Below are 23,994 nucleotides of genomic sequence, written 5' to 3' on the forward strand. Positions count from 1 at the left end.
CAGCGACGGGGCTTGGAGGAGTATCTGCTACACAAAATATGTAATCTGTACATATGATTGTTATGGAGGTTGCACATTTGTAAATATGTATTGTATCAATAGTAGATTTTGTGTTCAAGAGGCTAGGGGTGGACTCTAGGCCTCATAAACCCACCATAAAGGTGACCCCCGGTTTTTCTCCTATTATCAAGGAAGAGAGGAGACCTTGACCAATCCCTGTCAAAGGGGAGAGCTTAGGATAAACCAGAAAACACACCCCCTTTATCATAAGCATAAATAGAGACAGCAGAGGGCAGAAAAAGAGACAGATTCACCCACTATCCGAATGCTGGCAGAGCACCCTGCTGCAGAACTATCCATCTTGCTTGCTCCAGACTCCAGAAACTTGGCAAAGCAGAAAGGCCCATTGCATAGCTGAACCATTTTCAGCTAGGCCTTAAATTTCCAGAACCAACCTCAGAAACCTAAGGGGAACATCCAACATACAGCCAGGCTGTGCTGTACTGCTTGCCTGCTAAAAATAATTATCATCAGAACCAAAAGATCCAATCCAGTCCTGTGCCCTGTTGTGACCAGAGCCATTGCAGATCCGATCCAGTCCTGTGCCGTGCTGTGAACAGACCCAGTCCAAATCCGATGTTCCCAGCTGTCTGTCCCAGAACCGGATTCCCTTCCCTGACCAGAAATCTTGACGGACCATAATCCTGACGGTTCCGTTTAAAAACATATCTAGAGTATCTATAGATAGAAGTGTGTTAATAGCATATGTACTGTCCATAGTTAAACCTTATTTTAAACCCATCTTGTCTTCAGAACCTGATATTGTTAGGAGTATTTTTGAATTGTCAGAACTTTTCTTGCGCTAAGCTTCTCTCATTTGTTTTCTAAAATCATAAGTCATTAGTGTTGTGAGTAACTAAAGTGAATCCCAGAAAGAAATTGAGTATCCACCACATGAAGGGTTCCCTGGCCAGGAACTGTGGGGATTCATGTGTGGCATTCTCTTTTTCTATAGTCATAATCTAGTGTAAGAAATCCCATTTGTATTTTAAAATTGCATTCCTGTTCCCATTCTTGCGCCTGTGTCGGAAAAACAACCTCCACTAAAACGTCCATAATCCCTCCATTTTTGTGCTAGAAACAAATTTCAACTTCTGCTTGAAGCCAACATCCACAGCTTTAATTTGCATCTAAAACTGCATCCCAAATCCACACGGTTCTTCCGTGATCACGATTACCGCGCACTGAAAAGTTTGCCGCAAATTTCATTTTAGGGAAATTGACACGTGTAAAACAGCTTTTGATTGCTTCCGACCTTAATTATAAGATTTCACATAGTTTCTTAGTATGAAATCATTGCTAGTCTTTGCGTGCAACTATCCAAAGTGGCTCCCGTAAGAATTTAAACAATTTCAGTAATTTAAACCATATTTAGTGTTTTTACCGAATCTATTCTCAAGATAACTTTAAAACCATTCCGACCGCTTGCCAATCAATTGTTTTTCTCTTGTGTTGCTGGGGGGAAATTGGGATTGATATTTTGTTTGAATTCTGCCATTCCTGAATACCAGCTCTCTCTCCTCTTATCTCTTTACATTGCCTTTTGGGGGGTTGAGGGGGACTAGTAACCACACTGTTATTTGATCTGAACACACACAAGTATTATTTCTGTGCTGAATTATTTTGCTCACTATTACTCCTGGTGTATTAAAGAGATTATTCTGTGTTACATCACCCCATTGGTGATTATTGTGTATCCATAAAAATAAAGTGCGAGTAAATTGTAAATACATAAATATTTTAACTTTGCAAACCAGCCTGATTCCTGGTTCAGTGTGACCGGGGGGTTCCAGTAGAGGGACGTGATATGAGTGGTACATCGTTCAGAATAAAAGAACTTTTAGACACAAATAAATAAGGATTTCAGTTGTGCATTACACGGTAGGCGTTGACTTGGGTGTGTGCCGGGTTGAATCACTTACAAGAATACGTCAGAGGACACAATCCCTTCGAAGAACAATTTACTTATCTTACCTGGTAACGTTCTTTCGATGGGATGTTCCTCTGACGTATTCCACATCGTACCCTCCCTACCTGCCCCGCTACAGAATTTCTTATGCGATTGCAGCTTACGTTTCCGCAAGGCTTTCTGTAGTTATACTGACAGGAGTTTGATGCCACACGTTCTGGGGGAAAAACTACAACTGAGGCTATGGGCGTCGTGCGTCCTAGATATAACATCCGGTGATGTCGACCATCGACGGAGGCCCTCGAGGGACAGCGTATAAATGTCATCGACGCAGGACGCCTACGCCGAAAAAGTTTTCGGAAGCAGCATAGCTGTGGTAACTACTGTCAAAGATGTGGAATATGTTGGAGGAACATCCTATCGAAAGAACGTTACCAGGTAAGATAAGTAACTTGTTCTTCTCTCTGCTGCCTCTTTCTCTCTTTCTCTGCGCTGCCTCTCTTTCTGCAAGGCCTCTCTCTCTCTCTGTGCCGACTCTCTCAGCTCTCTCTCTCTGGACTGTCTCTCTCTCTCTCTCTCTCTCTCTCTCTCTCTCTCTCTCTCTCTCTCTCTCTCTCTCTGGACTGTCACTCGCTCTCTCTCTCTCTGGACTGTCACTCGCTCTCTCTCTCTCTGGACTGTCACTCTCTCTCTCTCTCTCTGGACTGTCACTCTCTCGCTCTCTCTCTCTGGACTGTCACTCGCTCTCTCTGGACTGTCACTCTCTCTTTTCAACTTTCCCTTACTCCCTTTCTCTCCCCCTAGCAACCTTAAAGGTATCTCCTCTCTCACCCATATTCCTTCTTTTACAATTCTTACCTTTGGTAACGGCTCTTTCCTGCTCATCCTTCCTCTTTCTCTCTTACCCTCCCACGTTCACCCTTTCTCGTTCATGTTTCTTCCTCCTCCTCATTGATGGTACCAGGGATTTAAGTGGACTGGGGCTAGCAGGGACCAAGCCCTGCCAGTCTCAAGAAAGGGCTCCCGAACTGGGGCACTGCCGAGGCCTACCTCAGACGAGCCCCAGCCATGCCGACACCTAAGACAGCCCTTGTAGCGGCTGCATGGGTACGCAGGCTGCCTCTAGGTGTCACCTTTTCTTTTTTCTAAACCAACTCAAACAGGAGGAGGGCTGTACTGCCCAGCTCTCCTTTTGTTTCTGAGTAAATAGTCATCACCCAGCATGAAGCACCTTTGCGTCATGCTGGGTGATGACTATTTATTTGGAAACAAAAGGAGAGCTGGGCAGTCCAGCCCTCCTCCTATTTCAGAGTACAGAGACAGGCTGAACTTTCATTCAAGGTGCCTGTGGTAAAACCGTTGCCTACCACATGGCTCCTTGCATGCAAGAGCTGCCTGCTGTGTGTGAGCTGGGGCCCACTTCTTTTGTTTAAAAGGAGGGCTGGGCGCATCCAAAGTAATGCCCCCCCCCGGGGGTGAGGGGGGGCTCTCTTTAGGGGGCATTGCCCAAGTACACCTGTACTTGGGCCACGTCCACTTACGAAGAGCCCCCCCCCCTGATTTCTAATCCTACTTTAAGGACTGGATGGCACCCTCTCTCAATGGCTTCCTCCTGCGTATTATTTGTGACCCTCCCAAGTGTGTTGCCCTTTTAAGATGGACCATGACTGTATCGTGGCCTGGCCTAATAAAAGGAGCCCCTGCATGCACATGCCTCAGAATGGCAACGAGGAGACGGACCCCTGTAGTGCAGTCAGTTGCCCGTGGGGTAAAGAGGAATGGAGAAGCAGCATTCACCACCAAAAGAAAAAGGAGTGGAGGCTCAACACCATGCCGGTTACTTCACCCTGGCCGCGGCCCTTAGTCAAGAGGGTGCTTGTGCGGCCGGGAGGACGACGACCCTCAGTTTCCTTCGGCGTCCGCTGCCAAGTTATCCATTTTGCTCCAGCAAGAGGGAGAAGCAGCTCAGCTCCACCATCGGAGCTCCCATGATGAAGCGACAGGCTGATCCCACAACAAAGAAGAAAGATCAGGCCTGCTTTGAGAAGGTGAGGTCCCATCTCAAAGGTATGGTGCACCATAACCTTTCTCCCACCCCGCAGGCCGAGCCTGCAAGCTGCCACCCACCTCAGCCTCACAGGACCTTGGGCCAGGGGGTCAGTGACAAAGAAAGTGATCCCTGAGGTGCAATAATGATGCAGCATCCGCCGCCCTGAAAGTGAGGACCGCTGCTGAGGCCAGACCAGTGTGAGGGGAAAGGAAGCAGCACAGCTGTCTACACACCACCAATTGTGCTCCTACCTAGAGGAGGCGGGGAAGTGCGGCCATGTCTGTTGCCTGGCGCCCAGCCTAAAACGGTGCCCACGCTGGAATAATCACCAGCGCTCTGTCTGCGGCATACCCTGTCCGCCCGGTGGTGAAACACCAGAGTTGCTCTGTGTCGGAGATGTGAAAATATAAGCACAAGCAAGATCCCTAGCCAAGTGGCGGTGACTGTAATAAAGTGTTTGCTGGTGAAATATGCATCGCTCCATGTTGGCTAAAGGAAAATAAAATATATTGGCAGTTGTCAGTGAGTGAGCCATGCTCCTGTCTTTCGAGCTTATATGAAAAATAAAGGGGGAGAGCTGCCAGCTGCAACGCTGCTCCTGCCGCCACATTACTGTGTTTGCCTCCTGTCTGTGGGTGGGGGGGTGAAAAAAATTGCCCACGCACCTCCAACTGTACCCGGGCCGCCCGCGGTGAAGTGTGTAATATATTTTAATTTTTTTATTTGAAGCATTTATCATAAATTAATAATATTTTTACTTAATTTTCCAATTAATTGTCTTAATCGCCAAGCTAAACTTTTTCAAATTATTATGGTTCCTGTTTCATTCCATAGTCTTTTGTTCCATCTAGGTTTGGCTGTTTTACCGAGGTGAGTATTAAGACTGTTCATAGTCCTTCCTGTTTGTCTTGCCCGGCAAGCTTTTTTTGTGTGACTTCTAGGAGCATACCCAGACCTCTGACAGTTTTTTTTGTTGAGGACAACATACATGGCGTTCCACCATGCTTCGGAGTCTAGGCCACATGTTGTTGTCAGCGCGAGTAGGAGTGACCTTTCTCTCTCGGCTTTGAGTTCTTTGCAGAACATCGTCAAGTGCTGTAACAATTCTTCTTCGTTGTTACATAAATGACACTTGTCATCTTTCACTATGCCTTTTTTTTAATAAATTCTGGCGCGTTCTTAAGATATTCAATCTAAAACGGAGTAAAGTATCTCTATATTTTGGATTTTCGCTATTTGTTAGATAGTTAGGAAGTTCTTTCGGGAAATTGAGTAAGTTATTTGAGAGTGTGTGAGCCTTTGAGTGTGCGCGTATTTCTTCTGTTTGCGCCCAGTCAATTGCTAGAAGAGACTCTTTTACTTTTCTTGGATTTTTGTACATACATGAGTTTCCATACTCATGCCTATGTGTTCCATTATTTCTTGGCCTTTGTATCTCCAGATGTTGAGAGGACCAGTCTTCAGACTTGTGTCGTTTGCTTTTAGCACTGCATATTGTGGCGAGCAATCGTTGAGTTCTGTTTTGCTGTAAATTGTCAAGGTTTTCCATGCCACTTGTACGTGGAGAGAGTGTAATCCTAATTTGTGTCTTATTACTCCACTCGGGACACAATTTGGCAGCCTTATGGTTCATTTCCAAAATCTGAATTCCAGTCTGTCCCAGTTTTCCCAGGACATTCTCAAACCGCACTCATCCGCGTAAGTTATTGTGGGTGTGACTTTTTGATTCTAGAAGTCAATTAGACATTGTATTGAACATTTCCCAAATGTTGTGTTTAAAGTCAAAGCCTGTGCTATCAGTTGGTCCATTATTAGCATTTGATTGGTGATCAATGGATTGCTGCTGCCGTCCGAGCTGATCATTGCCCCTAGATATTTCAAACTATTGGATAGTTTGATTGGGGTGTTGTTTAGGCACCATTGAAATCCCTTGTTTCTTTTAATGTTTGTCTTCCTAAGAATTAGGATTTCTGATTTTGCTGCGTTTATTTGTTGATTGTTAGTTTCGACATATACTTGTAGAGCATTGAGTTTTCTTTGGAGACCTATAGGGGTCAAATCCAACAGCACTAGATCATCTGCGTACATTAGATAGCTTATCGCAGTTCCCTGGATACGTGGTGAGCATGACCTCTCTGTTTCTACCTAGGTTCTGATGTTGTGGATGAAGAAATTGTATAGTATCGAGACCAAAGGGCATTCTTGCTTCAACCCACTTGTAGTGTTTATGCTTCTACTAAGGTTGCCTTTGAAATGGAGCCTTATTTTTAAGTTGGTGTTTGTGTGTAGGGCTATAATTGCTTCAATAGGTCAGATAGACAGCCCTTAGATCTAAGTTTTTTCCAAAGGATTTCTCGATCAACACGATCAAAGGATGATGCCATGAAGGCTAGGTATATGGGTTGATTATCTTTAAATGATTTCATTTTCAGTATGTTAAGAAGTAGGAGATTTAGGCCGCAGTCTACCCGTTCCACAAAGCCTGTTTGTCTATGATCAATTTGCCACTTTTTGATATCCATTCTTTTAGTCTCTTCATAAGTATACCTGCATATACTTTGCCGAGTACATCCAATAAGGAGATCGGACGATCATTTTCCAGCTTAGTTCGATCCCCTTTTTTGAATATCGGTATGACAGTAGTGGTTTTCTATGACCTGGGTATTTGCCGCATGCTGTTAATTCTATCAAATATAACATGGCATAGGTCTGCCCACTTTTCTACATTTAATTTGAGGATTAAGTTTGAAAGCCCATCAGGACCAGGAGCACAAGATCTTTTGGCCTTCTGAGGATTGTTAGGATTTCGTTTTTTGTGAAAGATATCATCCATGGCTTGTTGGTTAGCCATTCTGGTTTTTGTATAGGTGTTTCTTTATTAGGGTAATAATTTTTCTCGAAGTGTTTCACCCATTGTGATTCTTGAATTGGGTTTAGTTGTTCGTGTCCTCTCAAGTTTTTCTGGTTATTTATTGAGGCCCAGAAGAAGTTTGGTTTTTTGTTTCCGAAAATATGAGAGCAATCGAAGTCTTGCTGATAGATTTCGGCTCAGTGAGCCTTTACCCAGTTTCGGTAATTTAATATGATTGTTTTTATTTTTGAACTTTTTTCTGTTGAAACTTTCTTTTTTATGGCTAGCACTTCTTTTAGCAGTAGTTTTTTCTTTTCTGCGAGCTGTTGATCATATTTGTGGAGTCTTTTAACTTGCACATTTCCATGGTTTGTATCAGACATTCTAAATAGGCTTAAACACACTTCATAGTCAATATTTTGTTTTATTTGGTCTATCCATTTTTGTATTTCTTTATTTAAAAGAGCTAATTGTGTGCTAATCATAGCCTGGTTAGGCTGGTGTTGTTACTGACTTTGTATAGCCATATCTATCGGTTTTAGTTTTTTGGCTCTCTCATCGAGGGTCTTGGTTGTTCGTATGTTATGATTTAATTGTTTATTGTCACTTTTGTCTGTAACTATAATTTCCAAGGATGATATTTGTTGATATGTCGAGGAATCCAAAAAAAGTAATCCAATGTTGCGCTTGCGTTGTGAGATGACCATGTGGGTGCTCCTGTTAGATCCCCTTTAACGTTGCCATTAACCATTTTCAAATCCCTTATTTTGATTTCATTTAACCATTGTTTCGATCGTGAGCTTTTTTGCTGTTGATGTATAGTGTTTGCAATGTTAGTAGTTTTGATGCAATCGATGTTTAGATCACCGCAGATAAACAGACTGGTCGGATGAAACTCTGCTTTAAGATAGTCAACATTTTTCATAACCATCTGTAGGAATTTCTCGCCTTGTGGTGCCTTACTATTCCAAAGCAAATTGCAGAGGATTTGAGTTGTATGTGTTCCCATTTGCATTGGGTCTTGATCATCTTGCATTACCACAATTTGTACCAAAGGAGACGGTGATATGCTTCGTATGATTTTTTTTTTCTTGCCGTGTTTTTTATGATAGTTAGTAGCCCTGCAGATGGTCTCCCCATGGGTCCTTTTCTGGGCTTTATTTAACAGACAAACATGACCATCAATGAGAGGAGTGTCTTGAAGCCAGCATTCTTGAATGCATATTATGTCAGCTGTCAAGAGTTTTTGATTTATGTTTTCAAACAAATGTTTGAAGCCTCTCGAGTTCCAAGCGGCTATTTGTCGCTTTCTTTGCTCATTTTGATGGTCGGTCTGTTTGGGTTGGCCTGCAAGCGTTGTTGATAACCGCTCCCAGGAAGCCTTGTTGTCTATTTTCGTGGACAATTTCAAAGAATTCATGGTATTTGTTGTCTCCATTTCCTCAGATGTTCCTTTAACAATGATGCAAAGAGCCAGTGGGTCTCGCAAGATTGTGGGCAAGAATCTAATGGGCTTGGCGGTTAAATCATTTTCTGTTTCATCAACAGGTTCTCTGAGAGATTTTGTTCTGGGTTGTTTGCTGGGCGATGATCTTCAATTTCCCGTTTGTCCTCCTGTAGTATTTTGAGATCAAAACCTAGAATTGTTAGGTCTTCCCTCGCTGAATTGATTAGGTTCATAATTGTCTGAGGCGCAAAATGTATGTGCATGAATTCTGTTTGTGATTCCACCAGAAAAGCCACTATTTTAATGTCCATTGGCTCTATGACTTGCAGCTGATGTACCAAATAAATTAACCCCATCAGGTTTGCTCTGTTCAGAATCAAACCATATTTTGCCTTTAGCATTTGCTCCAGTGATAATTTCATCCCGCCCCTTGATTCTCTGTTCGTTTTAGGTGCCAGCTTCTTAAGGTGTTGCATTTTTTTTGTGTATTTTTTGATGGCCGCCTCTTTGGCTCAGAAGTCTTTTTGGAGTGAACGACCATGACGTCCATTATTTGTCTTTGTTTATTTTCATGTTTGTTTATTTGCCAGATATTCTCTCTTTGATTGTAAAGTTTCAAAGATTATAGGGGCGGGAATATGCCTCATTGAATCACTTTCATCGTCAGTCGAACTTTGAATTTCCTCTGATTCGTTACCACTCTCTAACTCTATGATGCTCTCATCTTCGTAGGTCGAGCGATCCAGTAACGCCTCTTGCTCTTTTTGTTCAGTACATTTTGTTTCTGTTGCATTTGACTGAATGTTAGTAAATTGTCTTGTTTTTGTTTTTCTAGGGATGTCTTTGTCCTCTCCTTGAACATTGATAAAAGAACCAGCTCATGATGAACAACCCCAGAACAAAAACAGTTTTAGATTTCTGATAATGTTCCTGGCTCCTCCTGTACAAGACAATTTAATAGTTGGTAAATTCTTTGTTTTTTTGTGGTAGACCCACAGTTTTTTTTTCTCGCTCCTAACTCCTTTCCATTGTCTTCGGATGATGCTTTCGGTGGTTCAAATACTGCGAAGACTTCTTTAGGTGTTATACTTTTCCCTGTGGATTCTCCCCCGCTAGCGCCTGTGCCGGGCATCTGGGGTTGTACATTTGATTCTGGATTCAGTTGGCTGTTTGTTTTGCCATTTGTCCGCTGAGGTCCAGGGGGCGTTTGATTCGTATTGGCCGGGTCATGGAGCGCACAGTTCACAAGTGGATCAATTTTTGTGTTTGCTGTATTCATTATACTCATACTTATTTCTTGCGCCTGTGAAGGACTTAATGGGAGTCGGGGTTCCCTTCTTATCACCTGCTTTCCATTGGGGTTCGATGTGTCTTTGTTACGCTCTGATTTAAAGAGCTTAACAATGTCTCTTAAGCCGTTTAGAAAGGATCTCTGGTCCTCTCGCGCTTCCTCCATTAATTCAATCAAAGTTTTGAAGATCATGTTTTCTGACTCCTTTTCTCTGGCTCTTCTCTTTGGTAGCTTAAATCTACGACTCTGTGTATTAATCTTCATTGCATGAGTGCTAGGAGGGTTAACTGATCTTGTAATTTTCATGCAGTCCTTCGTACGGTTTGAGGAAAGGGGCCAGGGTTGTCATCGTCATGGAGCCGACACCATTTGCAGTTTGGAACATTGGTCAGCCCACGCTGGAGTATAATCTTCTGTTGGTTGTTCCAAGGAACTTTTGTGTTTCTCTATTGATTTAGGGAGTTTGAGTTGTCGATTAGCTTATGTGTCTCTTGGGGATGGTTTATCATGTGCTCCAATTCTTCAGAATCTGCATTGTAAAATGATGGTATGGTAGTGTCGATTTTACGTATTTCACAGTGATTTTGAATCGCTGGCTCGGTCGTGAGTTGAGGTTACCTTATGAGCGCTGAGGAGCTTTCATTAGTTAGTGCTACACTAACATTTGGTGCTGAGTTTGTTGGGCCTGTTTTTTTTGTGGAGCTCTTTGCTATTTGGGTGGTAGAATGATTTATTTCCATTTCGACAATGTGTGATTTTTCTCTTCGGCTGTAGGGAGTAGATGTTGCAGGCAAATTTATAGCAGCAGAAATTGAGCTTTCTTGTTCTAATGGTTTATTTGGCGCTGAGTTGAGACTCAGTTTGGGCAGAAAGCTCGATTTCTTCATCTTGTGGGCAACCAGAAGGCTTGTTATTTAACTTTTGTTGGGCTCGAGGCGCATTATTTCACGTGGGGTCCAGGGTGGCAGCATCTCCCAAATCTAGTGCTTTTAAGTTGTTTTGGACAAATTCATCTTGCCCCGATACTTGAAGCAATTCATTGTCTGTTACTTCTCTCCATGTATGAGAGTCAGCTTGGACTAGGGTAACCACTTTTTGTGGTGTGTTAACTGGTTCCTTATTTATTGCTGGCTGCTCCTTTGGCTGAAAATGCCATCTGATTGATTTTAATTCAGTAATTGATTTTGTTTGAATTTTTGTTTGGCTCATTTGCGTTTTTTGACTGGTTGTGAGCCCCATTGTCATCATTTTTTTCTGTTTGTTTGAGGTTTCTCTTTGAGGGCGATTCATGTTTTATTTGTATTTAGATGAGCAATCAATTTGTTTTTTGGCACAGTGTCAATTTCATGTGCCGCCTTTTCTGTTGGAGAATGATTTTTTGTCTCTTTTGACTGAGTTTTGGTACTGTTTTCCTTTGTCTGCAGGATTTGATGTTCTTTTTGAACACATGCAAGGACTGCATTAGACTTATGTTTGGTTGCACCTTTATTGCTAAGGTGCTCCATTGTTTCCTCCACTAACGGGTCGGAAAAGATGCCCAGGGCGTCCATGTAGGCAGGTGATTCCTCTGGCCGAGTCAAAGGGGATCGGTCTTGATTTGGAATGTGTGTACCTGTATTTTGTTGGGAAATGCTTCCGTTAATGATGGGGACCTCTGTCTTCACAGGACTCGGAGATAGACCGCCGTGCGCACACTCCAGCGAACCGGTCCCGACGTCCACACTGTCAATCCCCCCGCATGCCCCGCCCCTTCCTCTGCGCTCTCACGCACTGTCCCCGGCAGCAACCCACACACTCCCAGCACACCCACCATCGCATCCGCATTGGATATACACTGCGGTTCACCGCTCTCCGGCGACGCAATAAGGTAAGCCACCGTAGGGGACAGAGGGGCATCAAATATAATTTGAAATTTAATCAAAGGCTCACCTTGAAGTGCCGGAGTCTCCTGTGATCCGTGAATTTGTTCTGTTACTGTGTCCGTGTTTTCCTCGCTGCAACCCAGAGTGCGGCCCGAAACATCATTTCCAGCGTCCTCTTCACTGGCATTTTTTTCCAGTTTAATGCACGTAGGGTCTCACTTTGGGGTACGCGGGCTCTCTTCGCAGCCTGCTGAGGTGGTTTTTGTGTGGCTGCGCATGTTTCTGATGGCGGTGTTGGCTGTGCCCGGGGGAGGGGGCCAATTCAATGACTCAGCCCCCTCAGCCAACACTCCCCGGGCGCTCCGTGTCCTAGTGGTGGTTTTAAGGCAAACGGGAAGCAGGAATATGGTAGTGATAGCAGTAGACAGACTCAAGGTCTGAGGGTTTCTCAAAGCCAAGCCAAAACCAACACTCAGCCAACACTCCGCCGTGTGTAATATGCTCCATGACCGGAGCTTGAAATAAGAGAGAGGAAAGCAAAGAATGGGGTTTGTTTTGTGCACTGTGTAGGAGCTGGGTAAACCAAAAAAAGCATAGAACAGAAATTAGCCTTCCACATGCTCATCCTCACAGGAAGAGTGTAAATGTATGCGCCCCCCTGACAGCATATACAGTGTGGGCTCACAGCAGCTGAAGCCCACCTGCCAACAGCCACTGCCTTGGGGAGGGAGAAGTGTATATGGTGCTTCTCCTGTAAGGAACTGCAGTACAGGCATAAGGCAGGAGCATCTGAGGGTTGCAGCTCCTTAAGAGTGCTTGTGTGCCCTCCGATGCAGTCTGTGTCTTGCCAGTGGCCCCTACCTGGGGCGGTATAAGAAGCAGCCCAGACACCCTGTCACCTGTCAATCAACATCTTGCTGCCCCGCACCCACCACCAAGATGTGCAATGAGCAAGTAAGGGTTGCAGCTCTGTAAGGGTGCTTGTGCGCCCTCCTGTGACACTCCTGCCTGGGGCAGCGTGACCAAGATGAGAAGGTGAGCAACATGCTGCTACCCCTGCCCTGTCAACACCCTGAGGGATTCCCGCCTGGGGGAACCTGAACGTGGAGCAGCCTCTCCGAAGCCGGCTCATCATCATGACGGCCCCGCCTTCCTGCTGAGGGGGCCTGAGTAACATGCTTCCACCCCCTGCCCTGTCAACACCCAGGGGCATTCCCCCCTGTGGGAGCCTGAATGTGGCGCAGCATAGACGTCCTCCTTCCCGCGTCTCCCTGCCTGCCCCAACATCAAGGGACTGATTGAGCCTGAACGTGATGCAGCCTAGACGCCCTGCTACCTGCGCCTCCCTGCCTGCCCCATCATCAAGGGACTAAGCCGATGTGGCCCCTGGTACTCCCAGGTGCGGCTTTGCCGGCCTTTGAACTGTGCCATCAATGGACCTTGACCCTTGGTAGTGACTATCCTGAACGGACACTGATGCAAAGTAAACTGGTCTCCTGCAGTCCTGCAAGTTCTCTGAGAAGACTCAGTAAAAATGTGCTTAGATGCTTTGAGCCCACATGTAAATTATATGCTCAAAGTGGTCCCAGTTAAATGGATGTGAATATGTGCTCCAGTAGTTTGTAGGCATGCTCGAAGTGGTGCCAGCAGCTAACAATGGTCTCATTCTGTGGTTGAAGTTCCACTTATTCCAGGTTAATTAAGGGCCTTGTAAAATGTGGTAGAATTGCAAACATACCACCAGCAGTTCGCCAACCCCAACTGTCACCTGCTGAATATGTGTAGAGTGTTTTATATGTGTCATAGGTCTGCAACTACTCGAGTCCCTATGAGTGCCTCATTGGTCTATCCTATGATTCGTCTGCCCTACAATTCCCAAGTGGTATGAGTATTGGAAATCATATATGTTTCAGTAACATTTGTCTTTGTCATGAAACAGGAAGACTGTTATGTGTGACCCTCCCAAGTGTATTGCCCTTTTAAGATGGGCCATGACTCTGTCATGGCCCGACCTAAAAAAGGAGCCCCTGCATGCACATGGCTCAGAACGGCTGCAGACTCCAACAATGGAACGGCCCACACTGTGTGATCACGGCCCTGTAGGTCACTGCTGGTCTGGCACCCTCCATTTAGGATGCTCCTGGCATCCATGGTGCCCCCAGCACCAGGCCGCATCCCTATAGCCTCTCGTTTTCCCGCCCTGCAGTAAGAGTAAGCCTGGTTGTCCTCAGCAAACCCACTAAGGTACTGGCACCCCCAGCAGCAACTGTGAGGCCGGCTGTGTGCCCCCCACAGCCGTCCCCACAATACTGTGCTCTATTCCCCTTCTGATTCTCTTCAGCACCTGCATCCCTCCTTGCACCCTCCCTTGAAACATTGCACTCCCCTCCTTTTACCCTGGTGGAAATACATGTAAAATGCAAAGAACAGTAAACGCCAAAACTATTGGCTTTACCAATGCTCGTTTAAAGCGAATGTGGCGGGGAGGTGGGGGGGGGGGGGGCAGGGGCGCAAGTCACTGCCCAATACGCAAGAATGGAGAAGGATGGTTGGGATGGTATTAATGCACAAGCATGTCTCCTAGAGCGGCTGACGTGCCGCCTCTGTGTAAAATGTGGCCACAGTTATGAAGAGTATAATTATTGATTCCCAGTCTTCGACTGTGCATTGAACTTGTGCAGCCGATGCTCGTCCTTTTTGCATAGACTTGCAGCATAGCCGGGCACTAAAGGGGATCATTGTTTGACGTTATTATTTGTGTCCGTGTTTTATTTTGGCAAATGCTTTGTTTCCCCAGACGGTGGCAGCAGAACCAAAGGAGAACTCTTTCCCTATGAGCAAGAAATCAAGTTTTTCGCCAAGGTAGGTCATTATCCTTACCTGTTCTAAAGGCAAAAGGTACTTTTCACCACATGTTCCGCCCACAGTGCATAGCCATTTTTAAACGTCTTTTATAGTTATACAAGTTAACTATATTCTGTTCAACAATCGTTATAGTTTAGCAATCAACTAAACACACTGTAAACATGGTCTGCGTTTTTATCATTGCAATTTTAAAATGCGTCTCTGATTGTCCCCGCAGCGGTATTTTCAGGGGCTAATTTTCCTGGTGTTTTTTAAGGGCACTTGTAAAGGGATTTCATTTTGCTTTGCATCAGTTGGTCATGGCACAATGTGTTGACCAATAAACACGGACACTGCCGCCCACTGTATCCTCATGCGTCATAGAGTCTGGCACCCAATGATACAGGACACGCATTATTCACCTGGACCTGTTCTCGGAAGTTCATGCATGACATTGTTTTACACCTCCGCCATCTGTAAAACCAAAGATGCACACGTGCCAATTGACCCCTTCTCTGACTTTATCCCAAGCGTGCCAGGAGGGCACTCTGCAGCCCAGGAAAACCGGCCCACTAGGGGGCAGTAGCATCGGAGTTGTGACTTAGCTGGATGCAGACTCGTTTCCTGGGGCGGGCAACTGCCCGCAGAGCACATCTAAATAGCTCAGGGGGAGGCGGGCGCAGGAAGGGGCCTACCCGGGCTGCCTCTGAGCCGCCAGAGAACATGTCAAGCATTCCTTTGTTCCAAACAAAGAAGTGTATATTGAAACGCAGCTTCTGAGATACTCTGGAGACCACACCCTGCGCCCTTGCCTTTTGTGTGGACAGAGCCCTTAAATGGGGGCAATGTTTAAGTGAAGGCTGAATGAATGAGCCATTGTCTTTACACAGCATGTGCTTAACATTTCAGTGTTAAGAAATGAACATGGGTCATTTTTATTCTCGAGGCCAGCACAAACCATCAGTTTGCTGGCCAAACCTACGCATTCTTCCAAGAGAATTAACGTGCCACTAACTTGCCACACAGAAAAAGTTTTAAACCAAGTCCTTTATTTTCATGTCTATTTATTTGACAGATGTGACGAATCTCAGGGTATTGTCACTGCTTTGATGGGGAAGTGCCTGCCCATAGGGTCAGGGAGGTAAGCCTGCTACCCAATAGTCCCCCTGGGGGTGGTACTCAGCGGGTGGATCTCATGGGGGAGGATAAACTCACCCATTCCACCTTTACAGATGCACTAACCTGTCACTGGCCTAGAGCGAGTTTCTCACTGTGCAAGCCACACCGAAACCTGCACCAGGGCACGCCCATGACACTGGGCCAGTAGGGGCAACATCCCTCCATTGAAGAAGTGCAAAAAGCACAAATCAACCCCATGCTCTCATGGATGGGGTTGCAACGACACCACAGGCCACATAGGGCATAGACCGTTCAGATTCCTAAACCCATCCTCTGGTTATGCTCGCCAACCCGACACTCTGTGCCCTTCCCATTGGTCACAGCGCCCTGTGCAAGACTGTGAGCTATGATGATGCGGACCAAATTCTTGGGTGATGCCCAAATCCAAGTAGGGACCTCCCGACGACCTCCACAATCATGAGATACATTTGGATATGCCAATTCTTTGGCTTTGGGTTGGGGAGATCTTCCCAGTGTCAATCACCATCCATACATACATTTTTACAGAGTTTGGCACATACGGGCAAACATGGTATCAACCCAAAAGGTTGCATCCAGAAGACCGTGCACATGGTTTTCCTGCATTAGGCATATATATAAAAACACGACTCCGAAAATACCGAGGTAGGTGTGTGGGGGTGTCCCCCGCACTCCTACTTCAGTATTTATGATTTGAGGGGCTGCAAGTTTGAATTGCAAAATGCGGCACATTGGGCCTCGTTATTTTGCAATTCGATCTGATCATCGTACGTTATTTTAACTTACATCCGGGCAAACTTATACATAGTTTCTTCCAACCTCACTTCTACAAACAAGAGTCTTCTCTTCTTGTCATGATATGTCTTTTGTATCTTGTGTGTGACTTTCGTGGACATTGGTATTCTCTGTGCCTTTGCATACTCGCAAAGTAACTGTGAAGTTGTGTTGGGCCCAGCCTTTTATCAATGCTTTGTCTTCATTTTCCGGTGGTTTTATTTTTTTTTAGTTGGAATCCAATGCCAATTTGCTCTTTTGACAGTAGGTAACTGTTTCTCCTCTGGTTTACTCGGTTATTTAGGTCATTTGCTTTCCAAAAGCTCTTCCGTATGGGCCTCCGCTTCTCACCTTTAAGGTTGTTTTAATTTGTTTCTACAGCAACTACACATGTTCACTGTAAAATGAATATTCAAATTGTCTCCCATGTCCCACGTCCCACTGAATGTCATGTTTGGGCCTACACCATCACATGTTTTTCTTTGCCTCTTGTACTTTTATACCCCCTTCGGGAACAGTAGTGAATGTAAAAAAACATACGCTTTCTTGAACAGGGGTATACAACAGAACTAGATCTGCTACTTTATCAGCTGTGCCCACCTTCAGCATTGACTAACTCATTTCAGAGACCTCTATAACATTCTCTCTCTCCCTTTTAGGTGGTGCTCCCATTGATCGATCAGTATTTCAAAAACCACCGCCTGTACTTCTTGTCCACCGCCAGCAGACCCCTAAGCAGCGGAGGCCACGCTTCCAATAAGGAGAAAGAAATGGTGACCAGGTAAACATGGGATTCCCTCTTGCAGAACAGTAGGGCATCTGAGGTCAACTGGAGGTCGTATGCGGCCTTGCTAGGACCTCTCTGCCCGTTAATATACCTGCTGAGTGAGAGAATGCACGTATAGCGAAGTAACAGAATGCTTTGCACAGCAGTCCTCTTTAGCCTTGGTGATGAAACTAGTCCCCTCTTGCAAACCAAACACCTGGGCCTATGCTTGCTTACATTGCCGTCACAGAAGGTCCGTACAGCGCCTGCAACTGAACTTCAATGGTCTTTATCTGACTTTGTCGATGCTTTGAAATGGGGGCGTTAACGCGTTTGAATGGGAGCTGTCCCATGCGAACAAGGGAATACCCGACTGAATGTGGTACTGTGCGTTCAGGTGCACAAGCATGTGGCGCGCATGCACAGTTCACCCCCAGTGTTATTTTTCAAAGTGGCCAAGGAGTGTGGGACTGCAGGACTTGATGAGCCCTGTGCTGCTTCCAAAGGTGGCCCGAAGCTGCTTCCAAGGGCGCCCCTCTGCTGCCTCCAAGGGCCCCCCCGTGCTGCTTCCAAGGGCCCCCCCGTGCTGCTTCCAAGGGTGCCCCTCGTGCTGCTTCCAAGGGTGCCCCTCGTGCTGCTTCCAAGGGTGCTCCCCTGCTGCCTCCAAGGGCGCCCCCCTGCTGCCTCCAAGGGCGCCCCTCTGCATCCACTTACATTTCTAATTTGGCAGGACTCCAAGTAGCCGTGTTAGTGAGAGGGCACCCTCTTTAACATAGTGGCACTACTTTATGGACCTCTGTTTCGTCTTTTCCAGCAGTGTCTGGACTAAAGCAGTGCTATTTTCTTTCTTGGTGGGTTGCGGGACACCAGGCGAATGATCTGCCTATGGGTCAGTGATATTATGGACTAGTGGTGCATTCACTAACCCTCTATCTGCACACCTGATGTTAGCGGCAGTGCAAATGCACGTGTCTTGTATTTGCTTCTGCACTGATGTAATTGCATGCATAAGCAGTGTTTGTGCGTAGTGCAATCGTACTGTACCGTGTCTTCTGAATTTGCCAATTTACAAAAATAAAATAGGCAGACATTCCCTTTCTGAAATCTGATTATTCTATCCACTGTCTTTTCAGTCCTATGCATTTAAAAAAAACAAAAAACAAATCCAAGTGCAATAGCTAGCCAGATGTCTGCGCCACGCTGCCTGCCACACAAATGCAACCAGCATCTTTGCCCATCCCACTCCCGCGTGCTCTATTGGTACAGGAGATATGAGTAGGAGTACCTGGTAATGCCATTGCTAGATTACTCTGCACTAGTGTACAGATCCGTGTACACGGGCCAAAGGGCTGGTGTTCATTAACACAGAAGGATACACCGAAAAGAAATTCTAGGTCAGATTTTTATCAAAGAAGCTTCTTTAATTCAAGATTCTTTTTACATAAATTAATAATACTACGTTTTCTATCAACATAAATGCTCACCACAACACCTAATGTGTCAATTGTACACAGCCAAGCGTGTTCACTAACATTCAAATCCCATAAGAGATACAAATTACATGAAAAGGAAAACCCACATGAATGGCGCGCAAAATATCATAAATTAACAAATCAAAATCATGGGCTCTCACGAATGTTCAAGATGCCAGCTAGAAACCAGTCCCAACAGGTTTCGACGTATAGTTCTTCAACACGTCTTCATCAGGGGGGAAAAAATTGCAACAAGAAAACTCACTAAAAGGAAAATAAAAAGTATATGTTCATAAACATTCAGGTCAGCATAGAATCAAAGCATACATTTATTTTATGTAAAAAGAATCTTGAATTAAATAAACTTCTTTTATTAAAAAAAAAAAACTGACTTAGAATTTCTTTTCAGTGTTATCCCCTAATTCCAGGTTTACTTTGGGCCCCTGTGTTTCTGTTTCTCTCTCCATTAACACAGCAGGACCACTATATATCCTAAGCCTACGGCTCCCTCTAGCGGTGACATGTGAAGCAATTCGAATTAGACCACTGTATATCGCAAGGCAACATCTCCCTCTTGGAGCCTTCTGTGGGATCGGGCAGCCTCCACTGCACATGACGGCATCAGACAAACATGCATCTGGCCTTTTATATTATTAAGATTTGCCAATGTGTCAGAGTGAACAGGTATGCACCCACTGTGTTAACGAGGGGAAGACCTTCACCCTACTACATGATTTACCATCTAACTACAGTGCTGGGCTAGCTCAGGAACAACAGCTCAAGCTCAGCTATGGCCGATTGGTCTGATGTTGAGTGCAACAGGCAATGCAGATGTTACAATATTAAGCCAAAAGAAAGTATTCTTGCCTCCGAAGCTGTGCTTGCTTAGATGGTGTGCCCATCCTAGGTGGGTCTCTCCCGGTAGCCTGCACTTCCCAGGTATGGCACACTCTTCTGTTGAAGCTCTAAACCATTGTGCAGGAAGGTCTACAGTGGCTCCCAGAGGAGAGGCAGCCCAGAAGGATGTCTAGGTGCCCGGACACACTGTGCAATTCGCTTGTTTAAGTGCCCGATCCTATTACTTAAGCCTGTTTTTCTTTCCTTCTGTCTCATATGACACTCACTCTTGCATGGGGCGCTGGATCTGCACCTCAACTTTGACCGTTGTTAGTCTGTCGGTTAACAGTCTTTCTCACCATTTCACCATAAGCCCGTTCCTTTTCCCACTTCTCCCCAACAATGGATAGACTTCCACACTCGGAGTGTGGCTATCTATCTGCCTCTAAGGACCTGCCCACTTGCCTTCCGCACAACTACTCCTCACTACCTCGAGCCAATAGCATTCCTTCCTTGCCAGCTCTTTACTTCCTCTTCATTTCTCCTTTGATAACCTCTTCGGTCCTTTTCCGTCCCTGATGTTCTCATCTTCCAACCAGTTTCCCTCCTCAACCCTCATACTATCCAGATTAGACTATTGTAATGCCTTGTATTTCGGCACGAATAGTCGTAACCTGAAAAAAACTCAAGGTGCTACAAAAGAAGGCCCTAGGAGTGGCACTCAACATCCCCTGGGTGGACCACATTACCCCAGCAAGACGAAATGTCCACTGGCTCTCAGTGCAGGATAGAATTGCCTTCAAAACCCTTTCACTAACACACAAGTGCCTCTCAAACTCAGCCCCAAAATACCTAGCAAATACATTCACAAAAAAACCACACCAACCGACCCACCCGGTCCACACATGCACACCTACTAACAATACCTAGATTTAAACTTCAAAAAGCAGGGGGTAACAGTTTCCCGGCACTAGCTGCTAAACTGTGCAACTCCATCCCCACTGCCTTAAGGGCTGAACCATCATTTTGGACCTTCAGAAAAAATCTTAAAGCTTGGCTCTTTGCACATGAGCGGTAATGTACTATTGCTGCTTGCTAATCATTGCTTCAGTGCTACATGAAATGGCTTTTTTCGCTATGTACACACTTGTATCGCTTTTGCAATGTAATGTCTTCCCATATTGTATCAATGCTGTAATTTTCAAAGAATGCGCCCAGATACCTTCGGGTTAGGTGCGCTTTACAAGTGAATAAATATATAAACCTCTACTGTACTCTCATCTCCTTTTGCTGCTTCGCCTCCTGCACCTTCTGCCTGTCGCCTCCTCCTGCATATTCCACTATTTTCCCTCCGCCACTTCCACCTGCATCTCCAGTTTTCTTCACACCTCCACTTCTTCACTCTTTGCCTCTCTGACTCTTCAAACTCCCATCTGCCGCTCTGCCCGCGAATGTGGTCTGTTTCCCTCTACACGACACAGCCTCTATTTAACACTTGCGCAAGTGAGTGATAATCTCTCCTAGTCTGGGATTGGGTGCACAATATGATTCAGGTGTGCTTTATAGTTGTCCTGCTGCATGCCCTCAGGACCTAACATTTAGGAAGCTAGTCCACCATCTTCAAACGCTACATTACGCACACGTGCAGCATGGTGCCCACATGGAGCTCAGACATGGAACCAAACTGTCTTGCTCGATGACTGTCACGCCCATGCAAGGAAATAACTCTAGGGACTCAAGTTGGTAACTAGTGCTTCCAAAAATGACAAATTCCCACAGGTCTGCTTTGACACTGGCCACAGTGGTTTCTCCTGCTACTTAAATGAAACTAGTTACAGGCAATATGGCTGCCACCATCCCTAGGCTCCTAATGTTGTGGGGGAAACCAGGGGATACTCCCTTTATCCCCTCCCACCCCACATCATGCAGCCTGGATCCACAAGTAAAGTCTTTAAGGCCAGGCAAAGGACAGTGTTGGTGTCCTTCAGGATTCGTGTCCCTGTTGATGTCAAGCATCACAAGGGAAGAGTTCTGAACCAGGCACAACAAAACAAAAGACAGCGATGCTTCAACAGAGTAATAGTTTAGACTTTTGATGTTACATCCAACCACAAAAACAAAGGTGAACCAGTACCTATGAATGCAGTATGCCTGCATAGCATCAGTGTAGAGCATGCACGGACATGGCCACACTGCTAAACTAGATGTAGCCTCCTCTCTTCTAACATTTGTTTTTTTTAAATAAATTTTGTTGGATTTCCCAATTCGAGAAAACATAAACAATTCAACCCCCACCCTCGAGGGCAGTCTCTGCAGGTTTGCATAATGTCCAAAAATCTGTATTTTGCGTGGACACCATTGAAGCATGTAGTCACTTTGGAGGTAGCCCAGCACATCCTCCCTATTACACTTAAAGGCGTCTTGAACACTTTGAGCCATATTAGTAGCCCATTCCAGTGCTACAAAGCTCCATACCGTCTGTAGCCAATCTAAGTTCGTATGCCCTTGCTTTTGTTTCCATTTGTGGGCCACTACTAGCCATGCGGCTATGAGTGAAAGCATGAAGTTGTGTTTCTGTCTTTTGGAGAGCATTTTCTGTTTCGGGTCCCACAACCCACATAGCCAAATCCCTAGCTCCTTCGGACCATTGTTCGGAAATATCTTCTCGATTTGTTCCTGGATCACTTCCCAAAACAGCCTAATTGTTGGGGCACTCCCACCATACGTGTCTCCTGTCCCCTTTAGCCCCACAACCTCTCCAACATAACACTGACGCAGTCGGGTAGATCAGATGTAGTCATTCCGGCGTGTAATGCCACTGCACATTATTTTGTACCACCTTTCCCACGTTTGGATGGACCGAGTACGTTTGGGGATAGCCCTCCAAAGATGCTCCCAGTCATCACTGTAAATAATGTTGTCGAGTGTGGTCTCCAATTTCTTGATGTATTTCCAATGCACTTAGGATGTACCCCAGTTTAGTAATCTATACAGATTCAAGATTAATTTCTTCGAGCCTGTATGGCTAATGACGTATTTTTCGACAGGGGTCAGTTGTTGCGTAGCCGCTGCTTTTATCTGCGAAGTGGACAACCATTGTTTCCTTTGGTTTTAGTGAAATCTATCCCCCTCCCCCATGTCTCTTTTACAATCCTCAAATGTCCTAAGAAGGTGTCCCTGAAACATGTCTCATGTTTTCAAACACCCCGCTTTCTTCCAGGCCTTAGAGGCCCTGCGATCCATACCAAGGTGAAAGTCTGGATTCTGGGGAGGGGGATGTGGATAGAATGACTTCTTTGATTGCAGTGTCCCACACCTCGGTCACTAGCCCCACAATCTTACTGATCTTTACATTGGGAGGTCTGTGATCCCGATTTAACCAAACCAGTCCTGAGACGGGTGTACCTGCAACAGCCTTATCTTGTCATGCCCATATCTTGCGACCTTTGCCCGCAAACCATTCCTTTATGACCCTCAATTGTGCTGCTTCATAGTACCTGCAAAATGAGGGAGTCCCAGACAGCCCGGGTCTCTTGATGCAGTGAGAGTGGACATTGCTATTCTAGCCGGTTTGTTTTGCCAGATGTACACCAATATGAGTTCTGTAATTGAGCTACTAAAGGTTTTAGGTACTCTGATTAAAATGGTGCTCCTCTCTAGAAAATGTACTATTTTCAAGCCCTCCTGGTCAGTCATTCTCCCTAACCAAAATATCACAAGCGGGTTCCATCTGAGTATGGGCTTTTTCACCCTGGCTAGCAGTTGTGTATAGTTTGCCCCATACATTTGTTCTGTCGTTTTTGTGAGGACTATTCTCAAGTAAGTTATCCCCTTCGCTGTCAAAGACAGTTAAGTTGGTATCCATAAACGTTCCACTGCCTCAGGATTAACTGACAGATTATGAATTTCTGCTGTCCTATTAATTTTTAACCCCGAAACCACACCAAATACGTCTAGTTCAGCCATCAATGCTGGCAGACGTTTCTGGTTCAGTAATCGCAATAAGCATATAGTCTACGAATGCCATTGTCTTATGTTCTTCCGTGACCATACCTATGCCTCTAACTTGTTCTGAAGCCTAGCCAGCAAGGGTTCCAAATAAATGGCATACAATAAAGGAGACACGGGGCGTCCCTGCTTGGTACCCCTTTTTTATCACTATACTGTTAGAATTGGCCCAGTTTATTGCTATTCTAATCTGTGGGGATTGATGGTTTGCTTGCACCATCTGGAGAAACCCTGTGCCGAACCCCATACATTCCATAGTCTTAAACAGAAAGGACCATTTGACCCTAACAAACGCCTTCTCGGCGTCCAGCGATCCCAAAAGTGTTGGTGTTTCTGTTATTGCTGTTTTTTCTGGCAGGTGACCTACTTGACGGATCTTGTCATGGGTATGTCTTCGTGCGATAGATCCGAACTGGTCGGGTCCTATTTGTTTTAGCAAGAGGTCCGGCAACCTAGTCGCCAAAACATTTGTATATATTTTGGGATCAATGTTAACGCGATAGGCCTGCATGACCCCGGGGACGATGGATCTTTACCCGCTTTTGGAAACACCACTAGTTTTGCCTCATTCATCGTGTCCATGATCGTACCCTTCATTCTGAATGAGTTGAACAGTTAGTTAAGCGTGGCATTAAAGCGCCCTGATAACGTTTGTAGAAGCTTGC

General features: G+C 45.4%; 1 protein-coding gene across 1 annotated transcript in view; it reads left to right on the forward strand.

The window, feature by feature from the left end:
- Positions 1–23,994, forward strand: part of RYR2 (ryanodine receptor 2) — a 3,854,281-nt gene that overhangs the window by 2,534,205 nt on the left and 1,296,082 nt on the right. Inside the window, exons 61-62 of the mRNA XM_069607971.1 lie at positions 14,268–14,332; positions 16,906–17,027. Coding sequence (XP_069464072.1) covers positions 14,268–14,332; positions 16,906–17,027 — 187 coding nt within the window. The remainder of the gene's footprint in view (positions 1–14,267; positions 14,333–16,905; positions 17,028–23,994) is intronic.

This window comes from Ambystoma mexicanum, chromosome 4q, assembly GCF_040938575.1.
Source record: "Ambystoma mexicanum isolate Mex_15411 chromosome 4q, UKY_AmexF1_1, whole genome shotgun sequence".
Classification (NCBI taxonomy): Eukaryota; Metazoa; Chordata; class Amphibia; order Caudata; family Ambystomatidae; genus Ambystoma; species Ambystoma mexicanum.